General features: G+C 48.5%; 1 protein-coding gene across 1 annotated transcript in view; it reads right to left on the reverse strand.

The window, feature by feature from the left end:
• Positions 1 to 980: 980 nt before the first annotated feature.
• Acvr1b (activin A receptor type 1B) overlaps positions 981 to 24,973 on the reverse strand; it is a 38,648-nt gene continuing 14,655 nt past the window's right edge. The window contains exons 2-9 of the mRNA XM_041646046.1: positions 19,072 to 19,311; positions 18,245 to 18,493; positions 14,312 to 14,542; positions 10,757 to 10,924; positions 9,718 to 9,874; positions 7,978 to 8,102; positions 3,681 to 3,811; positions 981 to 2,202 (exon numbers count right to left, since the gene is read on the reverse strand). Coding sequence (XP_041501980.1) covers positions 2,077 to 2,202; positions 3,681 to 3,811; positions 7,978 to 8,102; positions 9,718 to 9,874; positions 10,757 to 10,924; positions 14,312 to 14,542; positions 18,245 to 18,493; positions 19,072 to 19,311 — 1,427 coding nt within the window. The 3' untranslated portion in view covers positions 981 to 2,076. The remainder of the gene's footprint in view (positions 2,203 to 3,680; positions 3,812 to 7,977; positions 8,103 to 9,717; positions 9,875 to 10,756; positions 10,925 to 14,311; positions 14,543 to 18,244; positions 18,494 to 19,071; positions 19,312 to 24,973) is intronic.

Here is a 24,973-nt window from a genome sequence, read left to right on the forward strand (position 1 = left end):
GGCAGGAGAAGCTGGGCTGGAGGCAGTTTCCCTGTGTATATTCATGCCTCCCCTGGGGCAGAAAGGGGTGTACAACCAAGGCAGTGCTTTGGGGTTTCACCTGGGTTTCTAAACTCCAGGGCTCATTGCTCTCTGCCCGATGGGATATAGGCTCCTTTTTCCTCAGTGGTCTTAAGAACCGTAATCATAGGCTCACAAAGGCTCTCAGAACCGGTGGCCATGGGCCCTTCTGGTCTCAAAAACAGGGCTCACCCACTCACGATTCAGCTCCTCCTTCAATGATCCTGGTGCAGCACGCAGCAGCCAGCCTGTCCCCACAGGCACTCACCCCAAACTTGCTGAGCAAATGTCTGGGAAGGGCGCAACCAGGTGGACAATGCACAAAAGGCTGGGGTGCTCGAGGGATGGGGTGTGCATGCAAAACAAGACACCAAGTCCCCAGGGAGGAAAAACTCTCACTGCTGAGTGGGAGCAGGCTCAGGTGCAAAGACAAACGTTCCAGTGACTGAACTATGTGCATCTGATTCTAGAGAATTTCTGTGGTGTTTTGTTTGTTTTAGGGATTTCTTTAAAAACAAACAGACTAAGAGGTAATTGTCACATAGAGATGGTTTTCCTTTCATAAAAACTTAACAGTATTAAAGTTAAAATCCTGATCTTCCCAATAAAACAAAATAAAATAAAATGAATTAAAAATAAACCACTCCAGTTAAAAGTTATGGCTTCAAAGTTATATATACCCAAGGTATGCTGACCAAATCACCACCCCCAGCCAAGCTTCCAGAATCCATTCAATACTACACTTAGGTAAACACCATATTCAGCTCAGACTGCTCCCTTCAGCAGGGGCCCTGAAGTGGATGCCAATCTCTCATCTTCCCTCTAGCCTCATCAGAGAATCCAGTACAAGAAGGCTCATGCGGATGCCTCCCTCCCTCCCACCCGACTCCCTCCCCACTCCCTGCAGCCCATCCCTTCCCACCCCAAACCCACCACCACCACCAAAAATATACACTGCAGTGTGCAGACTCTGGGGTGGGACAAACAGATGTCACATTCCAATCCGAGTCCCGAGATCTGGCTTCAGATCTCCTGGCCCTCCCTTCCTCACTGCTGCTGAGGAAGATGCCCTTGGCTGGCTCGTTTCCCACGGCTGATGTTGAAACACAACACCCAAGACTTGCACAACATTCTGTCTCTGCTCATCCTGCTCCCCTCCCCTCATTTTGACCCAAAAGCCTCTCCTACCATGGACAAGTGGGCCAGCTTTGGTTCTGGTCTGAAATGGGAGAGGAAGGTCTGTGACACAGGGTGGCAAGCAGCCTGCTGAGAAGAGGACCACCCTGACAGAGGCTGGGAACAGGAGAGACCTTCAGGAGGGCACCAAGTTAACCAGACGCTGCTCACTGTGACAGAGGCACCAGCACACCTTGGCCTGCACATGCACAGAAAGCTCAAGCAGGTAAGTGTGCACCTACAGACACACACACACGTGTAAGGGCGTGGCACAGACCAGGCACAATGTGGGACACACCTCGGCACATGCACACTTGGCTGGACAGACAGGCAGCAGGTGGCCTCTCTAGTGGCAGTCCCTCTAGATGTCCGTGAGGGGAGGGGATGGTGTGGCTCAGGACTACTGTCAGAGGGGCTACACTTCCGGTTCTTCTCAATACCGTGCTGCCAGGTTGACTGGTCCCTGGAGGAAAACCTCCAGTCCAACAGACCACAAGGCATAGGGGCTGCTCTAGGGAGAGCCCAGCACCCTGCTACCATTCCTGGCTACGCACCAGATGCACTGGGTTCTGTGTATTTCCCACTGCAGTTCAACTTGCGGCATCGAGTTCTCTACATAATTTGCTCTCCGAGACTCCATGCCATCAGGAGGTAAATATAAAAAGTCTGTCTCAAACCCAAAATGGGAGTGTGCGTGTCTCCCGGGCTCTGTCCCTCTTGCAGGCCAGGACTCTGGCCAGAGGGCTGGGCAGAAACAAGAGGTAGGCCTCCGGTACGCTCAAGCACGGTGGCTGCAGTCGTCCTCACTGCCCAGGTTCTTTGTGTAGGCAGCGGAGCAGCTTAGATCTTCACATCTTCCTGCACGCTCAGCTGGGACAGAGTCTTCTTGATGCGCAGCGCTGTCAGGCGGGCAGCACCATTGGCGTACCAGCACTCACGCATCATCTTCCCCATCACCCGCAGCGCCTGCACAGAGAAACCTAAGTGATCACAGAAGCCTTGGCCATTGGTGCTGGCTCGTTGTCACCTGCCTGTCAGTCAGGTGAGAACCACCCACAACATCTTCCTCGCCTCTTCCTACCCTAAGGGGCAGGTGTATAAGGGAGGGAAAGGCAGCACCACAAGGTGGGTTCTTTCAGCCTCATACTCAGCTAAATCCACTTCAAGGTGCCCAAGGTGTATTGGGAAATGCTGTTCCCTTAGGCAATCAAAGGCATTGGCTAAAATGTGAGACCATAATTGTGTTCTGAGGAACAGAGACGCCCCCTAGCGGCCAGGCTCTGTAAAGGTAGAGGCGAACTCCCTACTCATACCTGAAGAGAAAGCCTTTACCCGGCATGGTTTCCAGAATCAGAACTGTGCCTCCACCTGAAATCTGCCCAGAGTAGACCCAGCGGTTCTTATGAGCACAGCTGTAAAGGCCAGTGGGCGAATGAAAGGTGTGCTAACTGTAGACTGCAGTGCTACAACCCACTCCGGATGTGAAGTCAGCACAGGGAACCTCAAGTCTAAGTTTGTCTGTTACAATGAAGCTGCATAAGTAAGAAAGAAAAGCAATGCTGTGAGTAAGGGGCCTGTGCCCTGTGCTGGGCAGACCATGTCCCTGAAGTCTCCAGGACGTTAAGAGTCTATCATAAAACTCCTCGCATTTCAACCACTTCCCCATTTTAGGTGCCTTATGACTAGAATTCAAATTTTCTCTCCACCACTTCACCACATTCTTCCCTCTCAACCTCTTTTATCTGCAGAATTTCTACCAAGACCACCGTCTCAGGCCTGCCTCTGTCTGAGGTACCCAGTCTGAAAGCCATGGCTGAATCTCCATGGCCTATGGTTCCTGGGTCACTTTTCTAGTTTGACAGTTCTACAGGGATGGACCCCAGGTCTTGCACTGGGCTACACCCACAGGCAATTCTGATAGGCCCCCCAGTTCTACTTATTTTTGTTTCTGTCGTTTCTTAACTACCTCTCTTATGGCTTCACCTCCAAAGGGACACTCTCTAATGGCCGGAAAAATGACCATAGCCGCAAAGGACTTAAGTGTGTATAACAGCATAAACTGAGCACCCTGTTATCTGAGCTGCCTGGGACAGGAATGCTGGGGACTTTGGGTACTTCAGAGTCGGGAACAGCTGCATAGACCTCTATGCAGAGAAGGAACCAGAGCAATCTCTGAAAAGAAAACTCACTCACACTTCCTACCTTCAACTCTCAGAGACCTGTAATCCGTGCAGTGTGCCACAACACAACCACGGCCCATCGCTCGAGGCCAGGCACTATGTTAATGATCACAAAGTCTTATATGTTGGACTTTCAGACAAAAGATACACTTGGAAGGCAAACCTCAGAGTTGGTCCATTAAGAAATAAACAAACCCCTCCTTTGTCCCCCGTAGAGAAATTCAGCAGATGGAGGAAGCCCTAAGTGTCAAGCAGGCTCCCTACCTCATAACTCTGCCACCAGTTGGGGATATTGGGTCGTAACTTCTGGTCACAGATGACCTTTCGCATTTCCTCAATGGAAGGGTCGGAGGGCACTAAGTCATAATATGGCAGCTGATATTCTTCATGGACTCCTAGAAGAAAATAACACAGTCACCAACAGAATGAAGGGCAAGTCACCTCAAACCCAATGACAGCTGTGCTTCGAGCTGTGCAATGATTTCCCACAAAAAATGATCCCAGTTCCTCTGGAGAAGGCTGCCGATTCCAGGCACGGCAGCAAGGCGCACACAGGAGCATAGCTGCACATAGTCTGGGCTCCTAGTGCCCTCATATGGGAGGCTGGGGCAGTACTGTGAGTTCAAACTAGTCTTATAACCCACCTCAGAAACAATAGCAAAAAGAGAAGCTGACAAGCATAGCCAAAAAAAATCTTTCATTCATTTAAAAAAAAAAAAAAAAGCACAGAAAATGTTGGACTACTAGGGTCACGTGAGCATTTCCCAATGGACCGAGCTGACAACATCTAAAGAGACTAGAAGCTAGAAGTCTGACAGGAGCAGTAAGAGCGGTCTGGCTGGGACATCTGTCGCCCCATCAATGCCAGGGTGGATTCAGCTGATCTGGCTGGCTAGGTGGGTATCGCCTTCCTCCCTCCCCATTCCATGTGCACCCCGGGCCTCCTGAAGCTACACGCCGTCCCCAAATGGAAGAAGAGCGGTCTTTTGTCAAGGGCACACATGCAGCTGCACTCCCCTGCTAGAACCCGCAAACATGCTCCCAAGGCCTGCTCCATTCTTTTGAGACAGGGTCCCTCTATATAGTCCTGGCTGTCCTGGAACTCACTAAGTAGACCAGCTGGCCTTGAACTCGAAGATCCTCCTGCCTCAAGTGTGCACCACCCGGCCAAGAGAGAATGGTATTTTTAAGCCCATCAGTTCACACTAATGCTAGAAAAAGAAGGTCCGTCCTGTCAGGTGCTGAGAGCAAAGTGGCTCTTGAAAACCCTGGGTGCTGGAAGGAGCGTGTCCTCTTGCACTTCCTGCTGCAAGCAAACACTGTGGGAAGCAAGTGGGTGAGGCTGTACTTTATTATTTTTCCCCTTTTTGGTTCAACACAGTGTCTCAGATGGGGTTTAGGCTGGCCTTGAACCCATGGTCCTCAGTCTGTCTCTGAGGTGGGTTACAGGTGTGGGTCAGCCTAACCCCTGGCTGTCTTCCTTCACAAGAACACAGCTGACTCACAGGAGGTGAAGACCTTGAATCAAAGCTGGCATGTTGGAATTTTAACCTTTGGCTGTCAACGTCACAAAGGGAAGGGCCGACATTCTGCACTCTGTATCAGAAGCCCATACTAATGCCCACAATGTATTTTTGCTTTGAATAAACAAAAAAATCCCAACCTGAATATTATTCTAACTGATATACCAAACTAGCAATTCATAGGAGATATCAGGAACAGGAGGCCACATGGACCTCACACAAGGCAGTCAGCGAGACTACAGGACATGGACTGCAGGTGACCTTCTGAGCCAAGAGACTTAGCGCTGCACTAAGTGCAGTCCAGTCTGAGTTTTATGTGCTGTCAAACCCAAGGCCTCACACAGCTGGGCAAGCACTCCACTAGACCCCGTCCTACCCCAGCATTCCTTTGTGTTTCTGAGGTAAAGTCTTGCTATATGTGGTTATACTGGCCTCAGGCCTCAGCCTCCCGGACACCAGGATTATAGATCTTCACCTCCACACCAGGCCACAGGCAAGGGCTCTACCCCTGGACTCAACCGCAGCACCCTTCACCTCCTGTCAGGGCCTCACTAAATTCACAGAGGCCTTCAGCTTGGAGTCTTCTTGCTTCTGCATCCCATGATGCACTTTTATAAGTGAAGTAACTGGAGTGTTTGAAATTCTTTTTTCTTTTTAGTGTGTGTGTGTGCTGTTAAAGATTTCTGGATTATTATATATACATGTACAGCAGAAGAGGGCATCAGATTCCATTACAGATGGCTGTGAGCCACCATGTAGTTGCTGGGAATTGAACTCAGAACCTCTGGAAGAACAGCTGGTGCTCTTAACCACTGAGCCTTCTCTCCAACCCCCATATTTTAAATTCTTATCCTTTAGATTTACACATAAGAAGCCGTAGTAAGTGCAGGGCAGTGGCAGTGCACGTCTTTAATCCCAGCACTCAGGAAGCAGAGGCAGGTGATCTCTGAGTTCGCAGCCAGTCTGTTCTATAGAGCGAGTTCCATGATAGCCAGGGCTACACAGAGAAGCTCTATCTTAAAAAAATAAAAATGGAAAAAAAGATTTATTTATTTATGTGTACGAATGTCTCCCGATTTATGTGTGTGCACCGTGGGTATGACTGGCATTGGCAGAGGTAGAAAGGAGGAGTCAGGTCCCCTGGAATTGAAGTTATGGATGGTTGTGAGCTGCCACATGAAAGCTGGGGCCGGGTCCTTTAGAAGAGCAGCCGGTGCTCTTAACCACTGAGCATCTCTCCAGCCCTTAGGTAAGATTTTTAAACAGAGAATTTGACGTGGTAATACTTGTCTAAGGGGCAGTTGGGAGCTGGAGCTCATGCCTTGGCCTGCTAGAGTTTCAGCTCTGTGACCTTGTGCGCGTAGCCTTTCTCTCACTCACTTTCTTCAGCTACAAAATGAGAGTGATATTTCTATCTTTACAGCCTTGCAGTGATGATATCAATGAGTACATGCAGCAAGCGGTGGGGAAGTGCTGTGGCTTCTACATAGTCAGCCCTGGCTTTTGGACCACTAGGAAGAGCACACAGACTCCTTCACAGTTTAAGTGTTGTCTGACAGGGCTAAGGAGACACCTCAGTGGTTAACATGCCTATGTGCAGGCATGAGCAACCGACTCACATAAAAGCCAGCACACATCTGGAACCCAGTGCAGAAGGAGAGATAAAGACAAGAGGATCTCTGGAACAGCTCAGCCATTCAGGCTAACCCATGAGTTCCAGGTTCAGTGAGACACCCAGTCTCAAAAACATGAGGTGAACCTCTGGCCTCCACATGTACACATATGTGCACGTACCTATGGGAACACATACATATCACAGATACACAACAATTTTTAAAAAGACCCATGATACTTTTCTTTGTGGAAAGAGGGATGCTGGGGCTTATACCACATATACATACACACGTACACACACACACACACACACATATACACATATATTTGTGTGAATGTATATACATTACATTCTTATATGTATGCATGCATGTATATATGTATGTACATATGGATGTATATTATATTACATTCTAGCTCCAGAATTTTCATGATCAGCTTTACTTAGTCATACCGATCAAAATTTAAGAGGCCCAAACCCATGTCTACCTCAGTAACTCCTCCATTACTTGCGTCTACCACAGACATCACAGTCAGAAAAGGGTAGGAATAGAAAAAAGGTCCTGCTGGAGGGGGCACTCTAGAGGCTCTTGAACTTGAGAACATGACAGAATATTTGGAGGCCATCATAAGACACTCATAGAAGTTGACAAAAAAACATTCCTGCTAACCCTGATGCTACCTTTTCTTCAGACTCTGACGTGAACAAGCAACTGTGGCTGTCGGGCTTGGTTGTTTCTTTAATGGTGAGAGAAGAAAAGGCACTTTAAGAAAGTCCTAAGAGGGCTGGAGAGATGGCTCAGAGGTTAAGAGAACTGACTGCTGTTCCAGAGGTCCTGAGTTCAATTCCCAGCAACCACGTGATAGCTCACACCCATCTATAATGAGATCTGGTGCCCAGAACACTATATATGTAAAATAATAAATAAATTTAAAAAATAAATAAATAAGAAAGTCCTAAGAGCACTTGTCACCCTGGAAAGCTCCACTCTAACTGCAAGGAGGAAGCACAAGGCTTCCCCAGAGACATGGCTAGGACTGCATCTGGAAGGCCTAGAAGTCAAAATAAACTGCTGACTCATAACCCTGGTCCATACACAGCCTAGGGATTCTCCTCCACTACAGGTTACAAAGAAAGACAGTGAGTGAGGGGAGAGGAGGAGGGAGGGAGAGAGAGAAAGAGTGTGTGTGTCACATGTCTAATGAGTTATCAAAATGATTATCACAAAGAACAACACTATTCGACAAGCTGGTCCTAAGGTTAGAACATGAAGAGTCTTGTCTAACATGAACAAAGCCCTTAGTTCATCCTTAGCCCATGCAAACAAACATAACACCAAGCTGCCGTCTCAACACAACTGCCTCCAGGACTCGGGAACCAAACATTCCACAGGCTGTAGAGAAGGACAGCAGGATGGAGGTACCTCCAGAATTGCATCTTCGCGCAATCTCCCAGTATACAAGCCCAAGAGCATAGATATCGGCACACTTGAAGGAGTCAAAGTGCTTCATGTTGATGGTTTCATCAAGTACTTCAGGAGCCATGTATCTGGAATGGCAAGAGGAACACAGTTACGTACATCCCATGAGGTCTGGATGTGTAAGAACACTACTCCAATGCAGCTCTCTGAGAAGCAGGAGTGAGCACTTCTCTTCTGCTATACAACCTGCTTTGAATTCAAGCTGAAAGTTTCAGCATAGATGCTTTTTATTGGAGCCTGCTTGGATTTCTTGGCACTGTCTGTGCTGTGGGACCACACAGGTGGCTACTGGAGCTGTCACTTTACAGGGAGACCAGTGACGGAGCGACCTTAAATTTCATTCTGACTTTATCTTCCCTGACTTCAGATGGGTGAAAACAATTCTAGGTGATCAAAATCATACTTAGTGACTCTGCACGGTGACTGTGTGTAACTATATGATGCAGATACCCCCAGCTACACTTTGGAGCCTGAGTAGATGCAATCTCAGGTCAAACGACAAAAAGGAGCAGCTTAAGTAATCCACTTAGATACAGCACAGACCTTCTCTTTCACCCTCCACCTTACGATGTCAGCTATATAGTTCCTTCCCTTCTCAATGCAGTGGAAAGCAGGCCAAACCCCTCAGGTAGCCAGTCCCCAGTCTTCTTTAGTTCTGCTCCAGCCTGGCACCCTTGCTCTGCAAGCTCAAACATGATACATTCCCTGCCCCCTTCAAGGGGTTCTGTAAGCCACCCTCTACACTGCCGTCAGTCAGGACTGCTGCTACCCTCCAAAACCCTGCTGCACAATCTTTCATTTTTTTGGTCTGTTTGTTTATTTTTTAAAGACAAGGTTTCTTGCCCGGCGGTGTTGGCGCATACCTTTGATCCCAACACTTGGGAGGCAGAGGCAGGAGGATCTTTGTCAGTTCAAGACCTGCTCTACAGCAGGAGTTCCAGGACAGCCTGGCTGTTACACAGAGAAACTGTCTCAAAAAAACAAAAACAAACTCAAAAACTAAAACAAAACACACAAGAGGGTTTCTGTGTAGCCCTGGCTGTCCTGGAACTCGTTCTATAGACCAGGCTGGCCTTGAACTCAAGAGATCTATCTACCTGCCTCTGCCTCCCAAGTGCTGGGAATAAAAGCATCAGCCATCACCACCTAGTTTTTTATTTTAAAACAGATATCTTCGCTATTTGTCTGTCTGTCTCTGTGTGTGTGCCCACCCCCTAAGGAGGTCAGAAGAGGACTTTGGATCTCCTGGAGCTGGAATTATAGGTGGCTGTGAGCCATCCAACTTGCTATGGGCGTTGGGAACACATTTGGGTCCTGTGCAAGAGCAGTATATGTTCTTAATCACGGAGTCATTTCTCCAGTAAGCCTTACCCCAGGGTCTCACTGTGTATTTGAACTCATGGAGATCTGCCTGGCTCGGCCTGCTAAGTGCTGAGACTAAAGGCATATGCCACCAAACCAGGCCTCCTGCTCTAAATTCGTTCCCCACGGCCCTTTGCAAGGGCCACAGCTCACACGGGTCCAGAGAGCTCTGCCTGGTACTAGTGCCTGTTAGGACTACTGTGCAGAGTTCCAATGTGAGGAAGGGAAGACCAACATTTGCCATTCAAGGACAAGGAGACATTTCATTTCCTCCTTCATTTCCTCCTGATGAGTGAGGGCTGAAGCCTAGGGCCTTCCTACCGTTTGGTTCCCACCCTCTGATTTGGAGCAATATCAATGGTGTCAGTAACTGCGTCATGACGGACGGCTAGGCCCAGGTCTGCAATGGCACACATGCCGTTCTTCTTCACCAGGATGTTCTTTGACTTTAGGTCTCGATGAGCAATTCCAGGCTTCCCTGGAAGAGACAAAACCAGGTACATTTAAGGAAGATAAACACATAGAAAATGCATGGATTCTGAGCCAGACTCTGTGAGCCGAGTCCTGGTTTTGCCTCCCATGAGTAGCTCAGCCTTCTCTTCTGGACAGTTAGAACAATGGTACTTCCTGGGAATGTGAGAGAATCAAAGCATTCCCTGAAGTACTTGACATGCCTCAGAATGACACGGTTATTGTTCAACATTATAATACCACCACCCACCAGCCCTGAAGAGCCCAGGTAGACAACTGAACACACACAACTGGTGGTGACTCTGAGGACTGGGACTGACATTAGTCCTGCAACACTAGGGCCTGATTGTCACGCTGGCTTCCTACCACACATAGTAAGAGCTGCTGCCCAGGGCCAATCAAGTCCCAGAGCTCACACCTGCTGCTGGGGCAAGCCCAGGATCTGGAGCCAACAAGACAATCTGGCACGAAGCCTGGTCCTCTTCCAGGAAAGCCTGCAGACAGGTGGGCCCCGTGTCTTGCCACCATGAGACGTGCAAGGCAGTGCCCAACCTCAGCATGAGATTCCTACACTCTTGCTTGTGGCATGCTGACCTCTTCTTAGTTCCACTCTTTCACAGTGCATCCCAAAATGCTATTCCTTAGCAAACCACTGAGCCACGTGTTAACAGCAGCCAAAATCTCACCTCAGACCTTCCTCAGGAGAGGGCTGACGACAGAGCCAATAAAGAAACATGTTTATCTTTTGTTCTTGCTCAGACAGTTTGGCACTCAGATGAAACTACCATTCCCAAAGTTTGGTCCCAGCTACCTCAGTGAAGAGGACCAGATGACGATGGATAGGTCTTTTGTCTCAAGCTTTCTGTTCCTTATCTGAGTTCATGCTCACCTTGAGTGCCCACAATCTCCATGTGCAGGTGTGCCAACCCACTGGCCGCAGACAGGGCCAGCTTAATCATCCCCTCAATGGTCACTGTGTAGCGGTTCAGATAATCAAACAGGGAACCATGCTCGTGATAGTCAGAGACAAGCCACAGCTGGGTCCAGGTGCCGTTATCTGCAGAAAACAAAGGAAGTCTGAGCAGGAGACTGTGACAACAACAAGGTGTGCAATGTAACCAGACAAGGCCAGGTTCAGGACCTTGGATTTACACTTCTTGCATCTACAACTCTGGCTTCCACTGGACCCCACTTCCCTATAGCAACCTCCAGGGTGGACAGGGAACAGGATTTCTTCTTTAGGTCTGCTCCACTATCTCAGGCATCTGATTGTCTGACCCAGTTGACGGATGTTTGGGAAGCCTAGGAGGTGGGGCCTTGCTAGAGGAAGTATGTTTCTGGGGACAGGTGGGGCAGGCTTTCTGAGCCATCCTTCTGCTTGTAGATCAAGATGTGAGCTCTCAGCTGCTGTCCAGCAGCCCCTTGCCTGTTGCCCCTGCCTCATCTTCATGGACTCAAGCCCTGGAACAGTGAGCACAAAGTAACTCTTCTTTACTTTGCTTTGGCTGTGGTGTTTTAACACGGCAACAACAAGTGACTGAGACAGTGGGGAACACTGAAGAGGACTGAGGACAATTCTAAACAATACTCCATTTTACTGCCAAATTTGCAATGTGGGGTAGCCAGGAAAGAACAAAGTGTGCCGAGGGAAAGCAATGGGTTCCATTTTGTTACAACCCTGACATGAGATTCGCAAAGCTACATTTGCCACTGCCAAGGAGGAAACACCACAAAGGCCTCTCCCTTCCCTGAATGCTGGGTAACCCAGAGCCCAGCACCTGTCTCACTGAAGTCTCTTTCCAGCCTGTGGCCATTCTCGGGCCAGGAGCCAGGATGAGAGTAGGAAGAACTCCTTCGCGCATCGCTTCTACAGAACCAAGAACACTTTTCCATGCATGACTAGCCCGAGTAGCCCAGAAAACCTACCCTGCCCTTCAGAGAAGCAATGGAGGTGAGTAACAAGCACTGTATCTTCTCTTTCACATGAGTAGAGGAAAGACAACAGGAGAGGAAGGGAAGGAAGAAAAGGGCCAGGAATCAAAATAGGCTACGCTGCTGTCCCTGGGAAGATTAGAAATTGAACTGAGAGCTCCCAAATTCTGGACTGGTGCTAGTTCCAGGGCATCACACCGAATATATCATGGTAAAAAGGCAAGAAAAAGGAGCCCGACTTCCCTCTCCCTGGTTCTCATGCGGTGTCACTGGCCAGATCCCAGCTCTCATCAGCTGCCAGAATCAAGAGAACCTTGGCACCTCTGACCCAGACAAGCATCTTACTCTAACCAGCAACTGCTTCTTAAGGGCCCACTGGTTTGTTACAAAAAGATGGTTTGGCCCTTCCAATGATTCTAAGATGTTTGCAAGAGTAGGCACTTTCTCAGAGGACTGAGACTCTCTTCAGCTTGGGGGCAGCTGGGGTCATTTCCAACCCCATAGCACCGTGAGGAAGAAGCTCTGTGGTTGTCTTAGGAGCAAAACCAAAGCTTAGCATTTCCCAGAGGCTCAGTGGACACTAGCCTCTAAAGTTACTGTGCCACAGAGCGAGCTGTGTCATGAGTGCCAGAGACTTCTAAAACATACCCAGTTACCTCACAATTTCTGTATTTCAGGTATATTACCTTTCAGGTGTCTGTCCCCTCTTCCCCTGGGATCTCTGTGTAGTTTGTTTTTATGTAAGATGATTTGGAAGCCTGGTAGAGGCCCTGGCCCACAGTGACCAATGTTATTAAATTAATGAACAGCATTTGAATGGTTACCTCTGTGTTGCCTCCTTCACGGATTTGCTGTGCAAGCACGAGAACCTGAGTTTGGATGCCCATCACTCAGATAAAAACCGGGCACAACATACGTCCCTGTAACACTAGCATTAGATTGGTGGGTAGAAACAGGAAGATCATAGGGACTTGCTGGCAGCCAGTCCAGCCAATCGGTGAGCTTTGGGTTTTGTGAGAGACTATCTAAAAACAGCGGGCAGAGAACTGCTGTAGAAAAATCCTTCTCTACACTATGAATGTGTATTACTTTCATTGGTTAATAATAAAGCTGATTGGCCTATAGCAAGGGAGGATAAAGTTAGGTGGGAAAGCCAAACTGAGAATGATAAGATGAAGAAGGGTGGAGTGATAGAAGTTGCCAGCCAGATGGAGAATGAGTCAAGACACACACAATGGGATAGAGGTGAAGGTTACAAGCTTCGGGGCAGTACAAGGATTAATAGAAATGGACTAAGTTGTAAGAGCTAGTTAGTAATAAGCCTGGGCTAACAGCCAAACATTTTGGAATTAATGTATGTTTTTGTGTGTTTATTTGGGACTGGGTGGTTGGGACAAAAGGTGCCATTTACAGAGAACAATACAGAAAGACAAAGATACTGACTTCACACAAAAGAACCACATGAACATACGCACATGCATGCACTAATGCTAACACACACGCGCACGCGCACACACACACACACACACACACACACACACACACACACACACACGCCCAGCATACCCTGGTCTCTGCCTACCTCTCCACTGCTTCTCTCATGTTATCTGCAGAACCCAAACACATCTTACCTTTGCACATGTACACATAGATTTTCCCTTCTGTCCAGTTTTTTGCCATGTTTGTCAAGCTTATATAGGGCCTGCCTTCAATATCACTCACCTAGACTGGCTTATACTTGCCTCTTACCAACAGTTGTTAGTTTACCCATCAATGAGGTCCTCAAAATAGGAACGGGCACAAGCAAAAACCTCAACACTGCAGCAGGACAGTCAGGTGTGGTCCACATATCATAAATTTCAGCATTTGAGAGGCTGAGACACAAGACTACATTTGAGGTCTGGCTGTACTATATGGCAACATTCTGCCTCAACTCCCTAACAAAGAAGAGGAGAGAGGAAGGAGGAGGAGGACAGGAGAAGGAGAGGGAGAAGAGGGGGAGGAGAGAAGAGAGGGAGAAAAGGGAGAGAAAGGAGAGGGGGAGGGAGAAGAGGGAGGAGAGGGGAAGAAACGGGGAATCAGCAGCAGCAGCTCAGGGGCCTTAGGTACAGTCTCACAACTACTAGGTAACACTCCGGGAACAGGCAGGTCTTTGTTCTTCGGTGGCTGCCACAAGAGTATACAATGCTGGCTGTGTTGTAGGAGATGGCTGCATGCATTTCTGTCACCACTCTTTCCTGGGAGGGGGAAACCATAATTCCTTATCACAGGGATTTTCAAAATAAACAAATGGGAGTCCCCCCAGGCCCACACTCGGTGCAGGTGTGGGGTGAGGAGAGCCTTCCTCCTTGCCTAATGACCTGGGTTCCATGTGAGTTTCTCTTGCATAAAAGGCTCCACATTTTCAAAAGGGCTTGAAACCATGATCTCATCCAGACTTCCTGTGTGTGTTGCAGGACAGCGGGGTCTCTCTAGTGCCCCCACAATGCCACTGATTTGGGGTGCTCTGTACCTTTATTGTCAGCAGCAATGAACCCAAGGATGTTCTCATGACGCAGCATGACTGTCTGGTAGATCTCGGCTTCCCGGAACCACGACCGCTCTTCACGAGAAGAGAAGATTTTCACAGCCACGTCACCACCTCGCCAGCGGCCACGCCACACTTCCCCAAACCGGCCCTTGCCGATAATCTCTTGTAAAACAATGGTTCGGGCCACTGTGCGCTGGACAAAAAGGGGTAACCCTGTGGGCCAAAGAATGAAGAGAAAATTTGATAATGCAAATCTGCTAAACTCTGAGCCTGCCACTCAGCATACGTCCCCAGAAAGACCCTTAACAAGGTGTCTCTCCAGGTTCTTCTAGCCCAGTAGCCACAGAGGGCCAACAGTAAGACCTAAGCCATGCTAGGTAACCACTGGCAGGCTAAGTGCAAGTCGGTACAGAAAACACACATGATTAGTTGCCCCTCTGGTCTGTTGAATAAGAAACTTGCATGCAAATCTTTGACCACATTTACAAACTCATCAGTACCTGCTTTATTCTGATGGGAACTGAAAAAAGTGAAAGCAGGGGCTCCCAAAATGGGCACTGCCTTCCTGGCCACCCTGCTCAGTAGCCACTAGAGGGCAACGCTGCATGGCCAACAGGAAGGCTCCAGGTGTACAGGGCAACTACCCACACTAAAAATGACTCACTTGACCATCCTGGCGGGCTCACCAGGGCTTCATTCGCCTCATTCAGTGTCTGTCTCTCTGGTTGTCCAATCACCCTCACCATCATGACTGACTTTACCTTCATCCACTCCCTCCCTGGACCAAATAGCAGCTGTTAGGAATCCCCAGGTTTGGTGGATTTGCTGTGTGCTAAGGGTTTTACAGAAATTACCTCATTTCTTAATGTTCAGAAGGCAGGCATTGCTATTATCACCACTGTACAGACAAGAAAACTAGTAAGGCTCAAAAGGGGATATTATATAACTAGTTCAAATTGATACAAACAAAAAAACCAAGCAGGAATCAAACTCCAGGACTGACTCCACACCAGTGCTCTGCTCACACTGGACAGGACCGTCAGAAGGGTCTGTCAGGCCCATCCTTCCCCTCACGCTCTGCCCTGTCACACTCTGGCCCCTTCTGAAAGGCTTCCCACTGGTCTTTCTCCCTCACTTCCCCCTGCCATTGCCCTACACGCCCACACCAGCCCTGCTCCACCCGCCCTTTCTAACAGGAGACTGGCAAGTGAATGGATCCATCCTCCGCACCACTGCCAAAATTTCGTTTCATCCAAAGTGGGGGAAAAAAGCATTCACTTGCCCATGTAAGAACTCTCAGGGGAAGCTCTGATGCAAGACAAAGTGTGGTCCCACAGCCCTTCATCCTGGCCGCCTGCCTTTGCCTGCGCTAGGCATACCATGCCCAACTCCTTTTTTTTTTAAATATTTATTTATTTATTTATTTTACAATATCCTGTCTGTATGTATGCCTGAAGGCCAGAAGATGGCACAAGACCTCATTACAGATGGTTGTGAGCCACCATGTGGTTGCTGAGAAATGAACTCAGGACCCTTGGAAGAGCAGGTAATGCTCCTAACCGCTGAGCCATCTCTCCAGCCCCAACTCCTTATTGTGAGTCTATAAACACACCAGGAAACCTTCATGGCTTTTTGTTCTTTGCATTCAAAGTCTGTTCTGTGGTCTGGAATGTTCCCTGCCTGCCTGCCTCACATGTACACACCTCTGTAAGATCCCTCAACAACACTGCCAGCCTATCCAACCCTAGGCCAGCTTTTTTTTAACCTTTGTTCTCAGAGGGCATTCAGCACATATTTGTTAAAAGATGGAGTGAGCTTAGTGTTTTAAAGACTCAACACCCAGGCTAGAGAGATGGCTCGATGGTTAAGAGCACATACTGAGCCAGGCATGGTGGTGTGCATCTTCAATCAAACACTCAGGAGGCAAAGAGTAGATCTCTGTGAGCTTCGGGTTAACCTAGTCTACATAGTGAGTTCCAGGCTAGCCAAAGTTACATAGTGAGATCTTGTCCCCTCCTCCCCCCAAAAAAAGTAAAAATGAAAGAAAATGCAACTATTCTTCCAGAAGATCCAAGTCCAGTCCCCAGAACCACATCAGAAGGTGGCTCACAAAGTACAGCTCCAACAGGTCTGACCCTCTGCTCTGTTCCCCTGCAACACACACATAATTAAAAACAAGACCAACACCTTGGAAGCTCTGTACACTCTGTACCAAAGAATGGACTGAACTACCCAAGGGGAAACAGCCATGAACTGCCTTATTCTGGACAAAATGTGCACAGGACTTCTTGACCTCAGCTGACTTGGATCTGAAAACCCTAGGACACCAGAACTCTCTCTCTCAGGCACTTTCAGCCACTGCCCTGCCTTTGGTGGAAAAGCACACGCCAGATATTTCTAGGTTTCTAAAAATACGCAGCTTTTAAATATATTCATGTTGGTGCTCTCTGCTGCCGAGCTTCATAACGGCAAAACCACTAACGTTCAGGAGCTGTCAGCCCTCACAGGATTCCCTGTGTTCTTGGAGGGCATCTGGCCATAACTGATGGCACAACTTCCTTGTAGCCCATGGCAGGGAAACAGAGTCACAGTGAGGCCTGGGTTCCAGCTCGCATGACAACACTGCCTTCTGAATGCTTTATCCATTTTTTTTTTTTTTTGAGACAGGGTTTCTCTGTAGCTTTGGTGCCTGTCCCGGAACTAGCTCTTGTAGACCAGGCTGGCCTCGAACTCCCAGAGATCCGCCTGCCTCTGCCTCCCGAGTGCTGGGATTAAAGGCATGCGCCACCACCGCCCAGCCTTTTTCCATGTTTCAGAAGAACAGAATAGCTCTGACAATATCATTTATCTTCACTGCAGCAGCAGCAACGTGTCTTTCCAGTTAGACGCACATCTAATAGTTAGCTGAGCTGGGTTTGAGACAGAGACTCACTATGTAGTCCTGGTTGGCCTGACACTTATTAGGCAGCCTGCGCTGACCTTGAACTTGAGGCAATTCTCCTGCCTCACTCAGCCTCTCGAGTGCTAGTACTGGGGTGCAGATGACTTCAGCTATGTTCTCCCACAACCACACATTTAACTTTTTTTGTCTTTGTTGGTTGAGCAACCTCGGGTCTTTCCATCCCGAGTTCTAGTTTCATGTCAAGGTCCATAGCTGAGGTCAATGTCTCATCTAAGAAAGCCTTGGACAGGGGCTGGAGAGATGGCTCAGTGGTTAAGAGCATTGCCTGCTCTTCCAAAGGTCCTGAGTTCAATTCCCGGCAACCACATGGTGGCTCACAACCATCTGTAATGAGGTCTAGTGCCCTCTTCTGGCCTGCAGGCATACACACAGACAGAATATTAAATAAATAAATATTTAAAAAAAAAAAAAAAGAAAGCCTTGGACAACAAGAAGCACTACAGGAAATGGGGGCCAAACTATGCTGGAAGCTCAAGCTGCCTTTCTGATAACTCTCACTGAAAGACCATGGGCAATGGAACAAGTCAATGATTCACCAAGTCTCCATTCTAAGCTTTGCTCAGTGTCCTCAAACTCCCCTTGTGGCTGTGCAGAGATCAATGATTAGCTGTCAGCACCTCAGGAATCCAACACACTCTTGTTTGAGGAGCCCTTCAACTGAGCATGCCACTGGTCAGATGGAACCAGCTCAGTTTTCACAGACACACAGCTACAACAGCTGGAGAGAGGCAGAGTTTCTGAAGAAAAAGTTTTGCACTTGACCTCTGGAATTTTGGAGAATGAAAGATTTTCGGTATAGCCATTAGCATATCTTATTACACGTCAGACTCCAGATGAGAATTATGAAACCAAATGACTCAACACAGCAGGGCCCAGCTTTCCTCATAAACACTCTCTCCTGCTGAGAACCAGCTGTAAGGGCCAACACACACAGTGCCTGGAGAACCTAGTACCTGAGCCAGACCCTGACGTGGAGAGATCATAGACAAGATCCTGGAGTGTCTTGTCTTTGGAGAGACACATCTCACACGAGGGATCCTCCATGTCCAGTCTCTGGCGGTTGTGGTAGACACGCTGGTGATAGTTGATGACAAGGAAGACGATGATGATGATGAGAAACAGGAGGAAGACTGGGCCAGCGATAATGCCCACCAGCTCCACAGGGCCCCACATGGAGGGGTGCTCAGGCTCCTTGAGGTGCCCTGGGAAAACGAGTGAGAGGAGGGAAGAACCAGTCAAAACAAGAGAATGGTGTGGCCCAATTTATCCCTGAAACTGTACGTCATGTTAAAGACCCTCAGTTGTGGTTTCCCCTGTCTTCCTGGGCTAGCCTATGCCTGGATACTCTCAGGTGTCACCTTTCCCTCAGTGAACCACCATCCAACAGTGGAACCACACCCACGCTGGATGTTCAAGGTACGTCAGAATTGCAGGCTTGGCCCAGGCTTCTCCAGGCTCTGGTCAGTCTTCCCTCAGAAAGACCTGCTAAAGGGCAGAGCTGCGCAGGGAGCTGTCTACCCTTCTCCAATGTGCTCACCACCCTTTCTAATCCTAGCCTTGCTCACACTAATTCACCCCAGCCCCAGGTGTGTCCCTCACATGGCTCTGCTGCTGACATTCGCCACCCCACAAGTAGCTGGGAGCTCTGGGACTAACTAGGAAATCTCTTCTCGCCTTCTGCCTTTGTCGTCACCTCAAGGAGCATCAAATCCACCTTCAGCTATCACTTAGCAGAGCAGAACGGAGGGACAAGGGAGACAAGCGAAGGGTGTCCACTCACCACTGGGCACCCTGAGGTCAATTTTGTTGCAGAAGTCACTGTAGCAGCAGTGGGTGTTGCGCAGATCCTCAGAGCTCAGGCAGTAGAAGGGCTTTCCGGCAGGAACCAGCTCGACTTTGGGGATGCAGGTGCGCACGTGGTGCTCCATGCCATCCAGGTTGAAGATGGAGACCATGCAGGCCCCATCTGTTTCACACGTGTAGTTGGTCTGTAGGCAGCTAGTACATGCACACAGCAGAGCTACAGGACACGGAGGAGCAGGTATCAACAGGAATGTAAGATCTTCCTTCAGGTCCTTTTCCAGACTCAGAAGGACCCCCTCGGTACAGTTCATTTCCCCCAAATAAGCACCGTTTACAGAAATGGGCAGGAAAGGCGGCCTCAGAAGGCACCTTTGCACTTTAACTTTAGCTCCCAGAAAAAGCTTTGTAGGCCCCAAAGTTCCTAACGGCTCTGCTGTATGCCCATGAAGACAAATGAACCACCTACTCCTTCCAAATGACCCTGCTAGATGGATGGAGCCTTCCCGTTGGAGAACAGGTGCTCTCCACATTCCACACACAGCTACCGAGTCCTGGGGCCACTCTCATCCATGTCTTCCTGGGTACCAGCACCACAGTTTCCAGGACACAGCAGGCATGCTCTCACACATCCTTTCACTGCAGTGTTGGCATTTTGTTTGTTTGTTTTCCTGCCTAAATCCTTTAAAACTCTGCCTCAATTACTACTTCTTTTGGAGTTTTTCCCGGCCTCCATTATCACCTTCTCCCTTTAGTTCATGGTTGGTACCCTTTCATGAGGGCCAAGGAGGATATTCTCCATACAGAATTTGAAGGCCCACTTCACAAAGTTATTGTGAGGAGGAAATGAGATCATGCAAATAAAGTGTGTAATAAATTTAAACCATACCAAAAGGACCCAAGCAGCACTTGGCATGCATATGTACACTCATGTGTGTGTATGTAACACACACACACACACACACACACACTCCCTCCCCTTTTCTCAACTAGGCAGGATACACAATCCCCACTGGCACTAATGAGTTTTGCTGGGTATGTACCACACGTAAGTGTGTGCCACCGGCAGGAAATCACTGTAAATGAACTTGGTGCCTCTGAAAGCTACTCAACAGCCCTGGAATCTGCAATCCTTTATTTATCTGACTAACAAGAATAGCACAGACAGTTGCTGCTCCTCTACTGTCTCCCAAGCCTAACCTAGCCCTGACCTCCTGGGATGGGCAGGAATGCAGCACTGGCTACAATACTGAAGCTGGTACATGCAGTGCTGAATAAGGCACTCACTCACCAAGGGACGGGGAACGGGCGCAAGACCGCCATGGCACACTCGGTGGGAAGGCCTGCACCCTAAGCTCACTACAGTAAAAAGATTTGTGGCCAATCCAAAGGAAAGCCCAGGCTACAAAGAGCTCATCTTCATTCATCTCGTCGTCTATGCTCTGGACCCAAGACAATCCTTTGTTGTTCCCATTCAGGGACACAAGGACACAAGGATTTGGGGGTGGGGGTAAGAGGAAAGCAGATAGACATGGAGCCCTTCCATGTAGGGCCCCATGTGTTTTGCAGGGATTGATGAGATCTCTATCTTCTGAGATGAATTCCCAAACATGCAGCGGCCTGCCCGTAGCTTGGGTTACACTGCTTTTTTTACAGGCAGAGTATTTGAAGCAGGTAAGACAAGGACTCAGATCAGAAAAGGAGTTTTTCCAGCAAGTTTCCCGTGGACCTCAGGTCTAACCTTCTAGACTCGAGATGAAGAAAATCTCAAATTTCCCTCCCAGACTCGTACTTGCAAGTCCTCTCACTTGGTCTGAGACCCTGCACTAAGTACTCCTCTCACTTGGTCTGCTTGTCTGAGACCCTGCACTAAGTAGTCCTCCTGGCCTTGAACCCTCCACCCTCCTGTCTCTACAGTGCTGGGATCACAGGCTCCAAGTCAGGCTCTGTCTTACTCCTCTTAAGAACTTAAAATTTATTCAAGTCTCAGAACACTGCTAGGACCCCCTTTTCTTCCTCCAGGAGTCCTGCCGACCCCTTCTGTGTCCCTTAGACACACATCTCAGCACCCATGTTGTGCCGTCCAACAAAGAAAACAGCAGTGGGTCTATTTTGGGAAACAAGAAAGGGAAATTAGCAACTTCAAGAGACGACTGTTCTGAGCACGGTGAGACACAGCCAAACCCACAGCCACCTTTTCAAAAGCAGTCCCTGTAGAGTCGCCAACTAGCGGGGCAGAGGAGTCAGGAGCCCCCGATTCCGATATTTAGTCTTTTTTTCGTTGGTGCTGGCCTCGTTCACAGTGATTCATTCTGGAGAATGAACACACCCACACGTGGCTCATTATTTTTGGGAAGTACTTAGACAATCTTGGTGTAAGACAGAAAAGAGCAGAAGTGGTGAAATCTATGCTAGAAGGGGCCGAGGATAAGCTAGGAAATGGGCCATGTGGGTTTGTGATAAGGAGCTGGGCAAGTCCCTGAGCCTATCTGGGCCTCAACTATTCAACCAGAAAACACCATTTATCTTACAGAGACAAGAGGGAAATTAGCCAAGCGCCTGCTAAGTGCTGGGGCTCCCCTGAGCAGGGCTCACCCCACCCACTAGCATATCTTTGCCTTTAGCAGCGCCCAGGACACACTCTGAAGATGACCACTGCCCACACTGAAGAGATCTGCATTACATCACCAGGAGCCACAGGGGTACAGGAGTAACAGGTCACAGAGACCTCAAGCCTAAATGCCAGTTCTAATATTGGCCACATGACCTGGAACTCAGCTCGCCCTGCTGCGCCACTCCAGTCTGGGCTGACGCTGTAAAGCAGGCTGTTTAATGGCTGTTCACAGGACCACAGAAACATCACATATGCTCTAAAGAAATCTCAATAGGATATACTCAATAAACAAACTCTCCTTGTAATGTAAAAACTAAAATAAAGAGATACAGACAAGGAAAATGTCTCTTATGCTAAGTAGGAAGTGGCGAGCTGCAGCCTCAGAAAGAAGCTGCTAAACAGTCGTGTGGCCTGTGTGGCTTTGGGGAAGTCACCTAACCTCTCTCAACCTCACTTTCCTCATGATTAACCGGAACAGGGAACTGAAGGAGATGACTTCTCAAGCCCTTTCCAGCAACAAGCTTTCTTGGTTCGCTCTTCAGAAACCATGGTGTCCCCACCTTTCTGTCCTGAGTCCTGGCCCTTTCCTAAACGCCTCCAAAGAAACATTCTTGGCTACTCGCCTGCTAACACTTTTCACTGAAACAAAATAAACAATAATAAAATTATAAGCATGTTCTGAACTTACTACAAACTTAGTATCCTAAATTTAATAATTCTTTCTGAAAAGTTAAATCTGGGCTAATGAAAACAGACCTTTGTGAAGTCTCACGGTGGTGCAGCAGGTCACTCTGCCCATGCTTGTAAACAGTGGCGCCTACAACGCTCCTTACTCTACCACCAGTAAGATACATTAGGAGTGGCAATCACAGCAGAGCCACCACCTCACTCGTGTGTAAACAAGACAGAGGCTGGGATTTTACTCAGCCCTAGAAACTTGTCTACATGTGCAAGGCCCCAGGTTTGGTCCCCAACACTGCAAAGAAAAAAAAAAAAGAAAAAAAAACTGGAAGAAAAGAAAGTGGTCAGAACCTGGGCAGCTCTCCCCAGAACAGACTGTTATTAACGAGTCTAATTAGTCAAACCTGAACCAAAGACAAAGCTGCCGCAGCAGGACTGGAACATGGCTCAAACTCTGTCTGACTGGAAGGTGGCTTGTGGTAAGATGTGAACGCAAAGTCAGTTCAGAAGAAAGGTTGTTTTGAGAAAGGCCAAGCCCCAGCTTGGGGAGACTCTGGCTGCTGTGTGTTCTGTAAAGCCTAGGAGGACAAAGATGCTCAAAGCTGTGCTCAGCCGGGAAGCCCCAGGAATCACCAAGAGCTCATACTCACAGCCTCACAAGACATCACTAGGGGATGCACTAGGGGATAAACACCTAACCAGCTGTAAAGTGAGAGCAACCATGACTCTTTTATTTATTTTTTTTAAATATTTATTTATTATGTACACAATATTCTGTCTGTGTGTATGTCTGCAGGCCAGAAGAGGGCACCAGATCTCATTATAGATGGTTGTGAGCCACCATGTGGTTGCCGGGAATTGAACTCAGGACCTTTGGAAGAGCAGGCAATGCTCCTAACCACTGAGCCATCTCTCCAGTCCAGCAACCATGACTCTTAATTTACTCATTATTCCTTAGGGACAACACAGCATGGAGCATATCCCCAGGGAGGGAGGCACACTGAACCTGCCTCTTCCACATCTACTGGGCAGTCGTCAAGACTAGTGGGTGCAGTTTCTAAAGCATCACTGTATGAACAGCAGTGGCTTGCCCTGGACCTCACCCAACCTCCCTACAGCTCTTTGTTGGTGCTGCTGATGCACCACGCAGGGGCTGTGTCTGGTGGGAGTTCTTTTCTGACAGGCTGATTGATATTTGATACTTGTGGAGTCCAGGGCCTCGGGTTTGCCAGGTAAGAGCTTCACTATTGAGCCATGCAAGTAAGGTCATAGGGTTAAGACAGAGACAGTGGCTTTCTAGTGTGGCCTGGCCCTCTCAGCTGTTGCCGTAAGGGCACACTGCACAGACTGATTCCGTTATTCTATGTCATCCTCATCCTCTTACGTGAAGCCCACAAAGCTCAGAGCTGAGGCAGATCAACTGTTCTGCTTTGTGAGGAAGGCGGCAAGGAACTCACAAACAAGAGTGCACAGCTCCAGTCTCTAGACTTACAGACAGGAGTTCCACAGTATTCTCCAATGCCCCCTGACAATGCACAGGACCCTAACTTTCAGAACCACTGGAAACACCTACCCAGGCAAACTCATCATCCTGCAGATGTCCTCTCAGCCTACCAGGTCAGACACTTGTTTTCCTGAGCAGAGGACCTTCCCAAGTCCTCCTGCGGCCTGACTCCAGCTGACCCGCCTGCATTCTAAGCAGCCGGCTGTGTCAAGCACAACATGGTAGCTGGTCACCCTAGTTTTCAAAGGCAGGTCTGTACATACAGTAAAAAAATGTTCCTTTTTGTTGTGAGACAGGAAGCACATGACACATGACAGTCTTTGACAATTCATATTCCATCACCTCACTCTCTTTATTCATAGACATTTTTACCTCCTTAAAAAACTCCAAATCAGGTGGCACACGCCTTTAATCCCAGCACTTGGGAGACAGAGGCAGATGGATCTCTAAGTTCAAGACCAGCTTGGTCTACAGAGCGAGTTCCAAGGTGGCCAGGTCTACACAGAGAAACTCCACAGCCCACAGACACCACTCATCAGTGACTTCAACTTCACTCTGGATCTAGTGAACAACTAGGACCTTCTGGAATCTCTTTACAATAGGCAGACCAGGTCACTTTACAGTGTTCTGGCTGAAGTGCCATTTAAAGAAATAAACTGTGTTCTATTCACCTCTGGATCTCCAGGATTGAATAGGCGTCAGCTCACAGTAAATGTTTGCTCAAACAATGGCCAGTGGGCTGCTGAGAAGGCCCAGCAGGTAAGGTACTTGTTGCCAAGCCTCAAGACCCAAGTTTGAACCCTGGAAACTCCACATCTGAGGAAAGGAACCCAGAAAGTTGTCCTCTAATCTAAACACTTGCTGTGGCATGCCCTCCCCCAACACAAAATAAATTAAATGACCCACTTATCACGACAATGCTAAAGACAGAGGAAAAAGAGTTTTGTTCAGTTACTCTACAAGTTCTGAAAGACTGCCCCAAAACTCTGTTGTCTGTGCCTGGATCCTAACTGCCGTGAGTTCAGGCACAGCAGGGCAGCTGGTCCCAGGTGATCCCTCTGAGAATCTACAAGTTGCATCTTA

Source organism: Microtus oregoni, unplaced genomic scaffold (assembly GCF_018167655.1).
Source record: "Microtus oregoni isolate MIOR12 unplaced genomic scaffold, Mior012 000118F_ref0000498, whole genome shotgun sequence".
In the NCBI taxonomy this organism is placed as follows: domain Eukaryota; kingdom Metazoa; phylum Chordata; class Mammalia; order Rodentia; family Cricetidae; genus Microtus; species Microtus oregoni.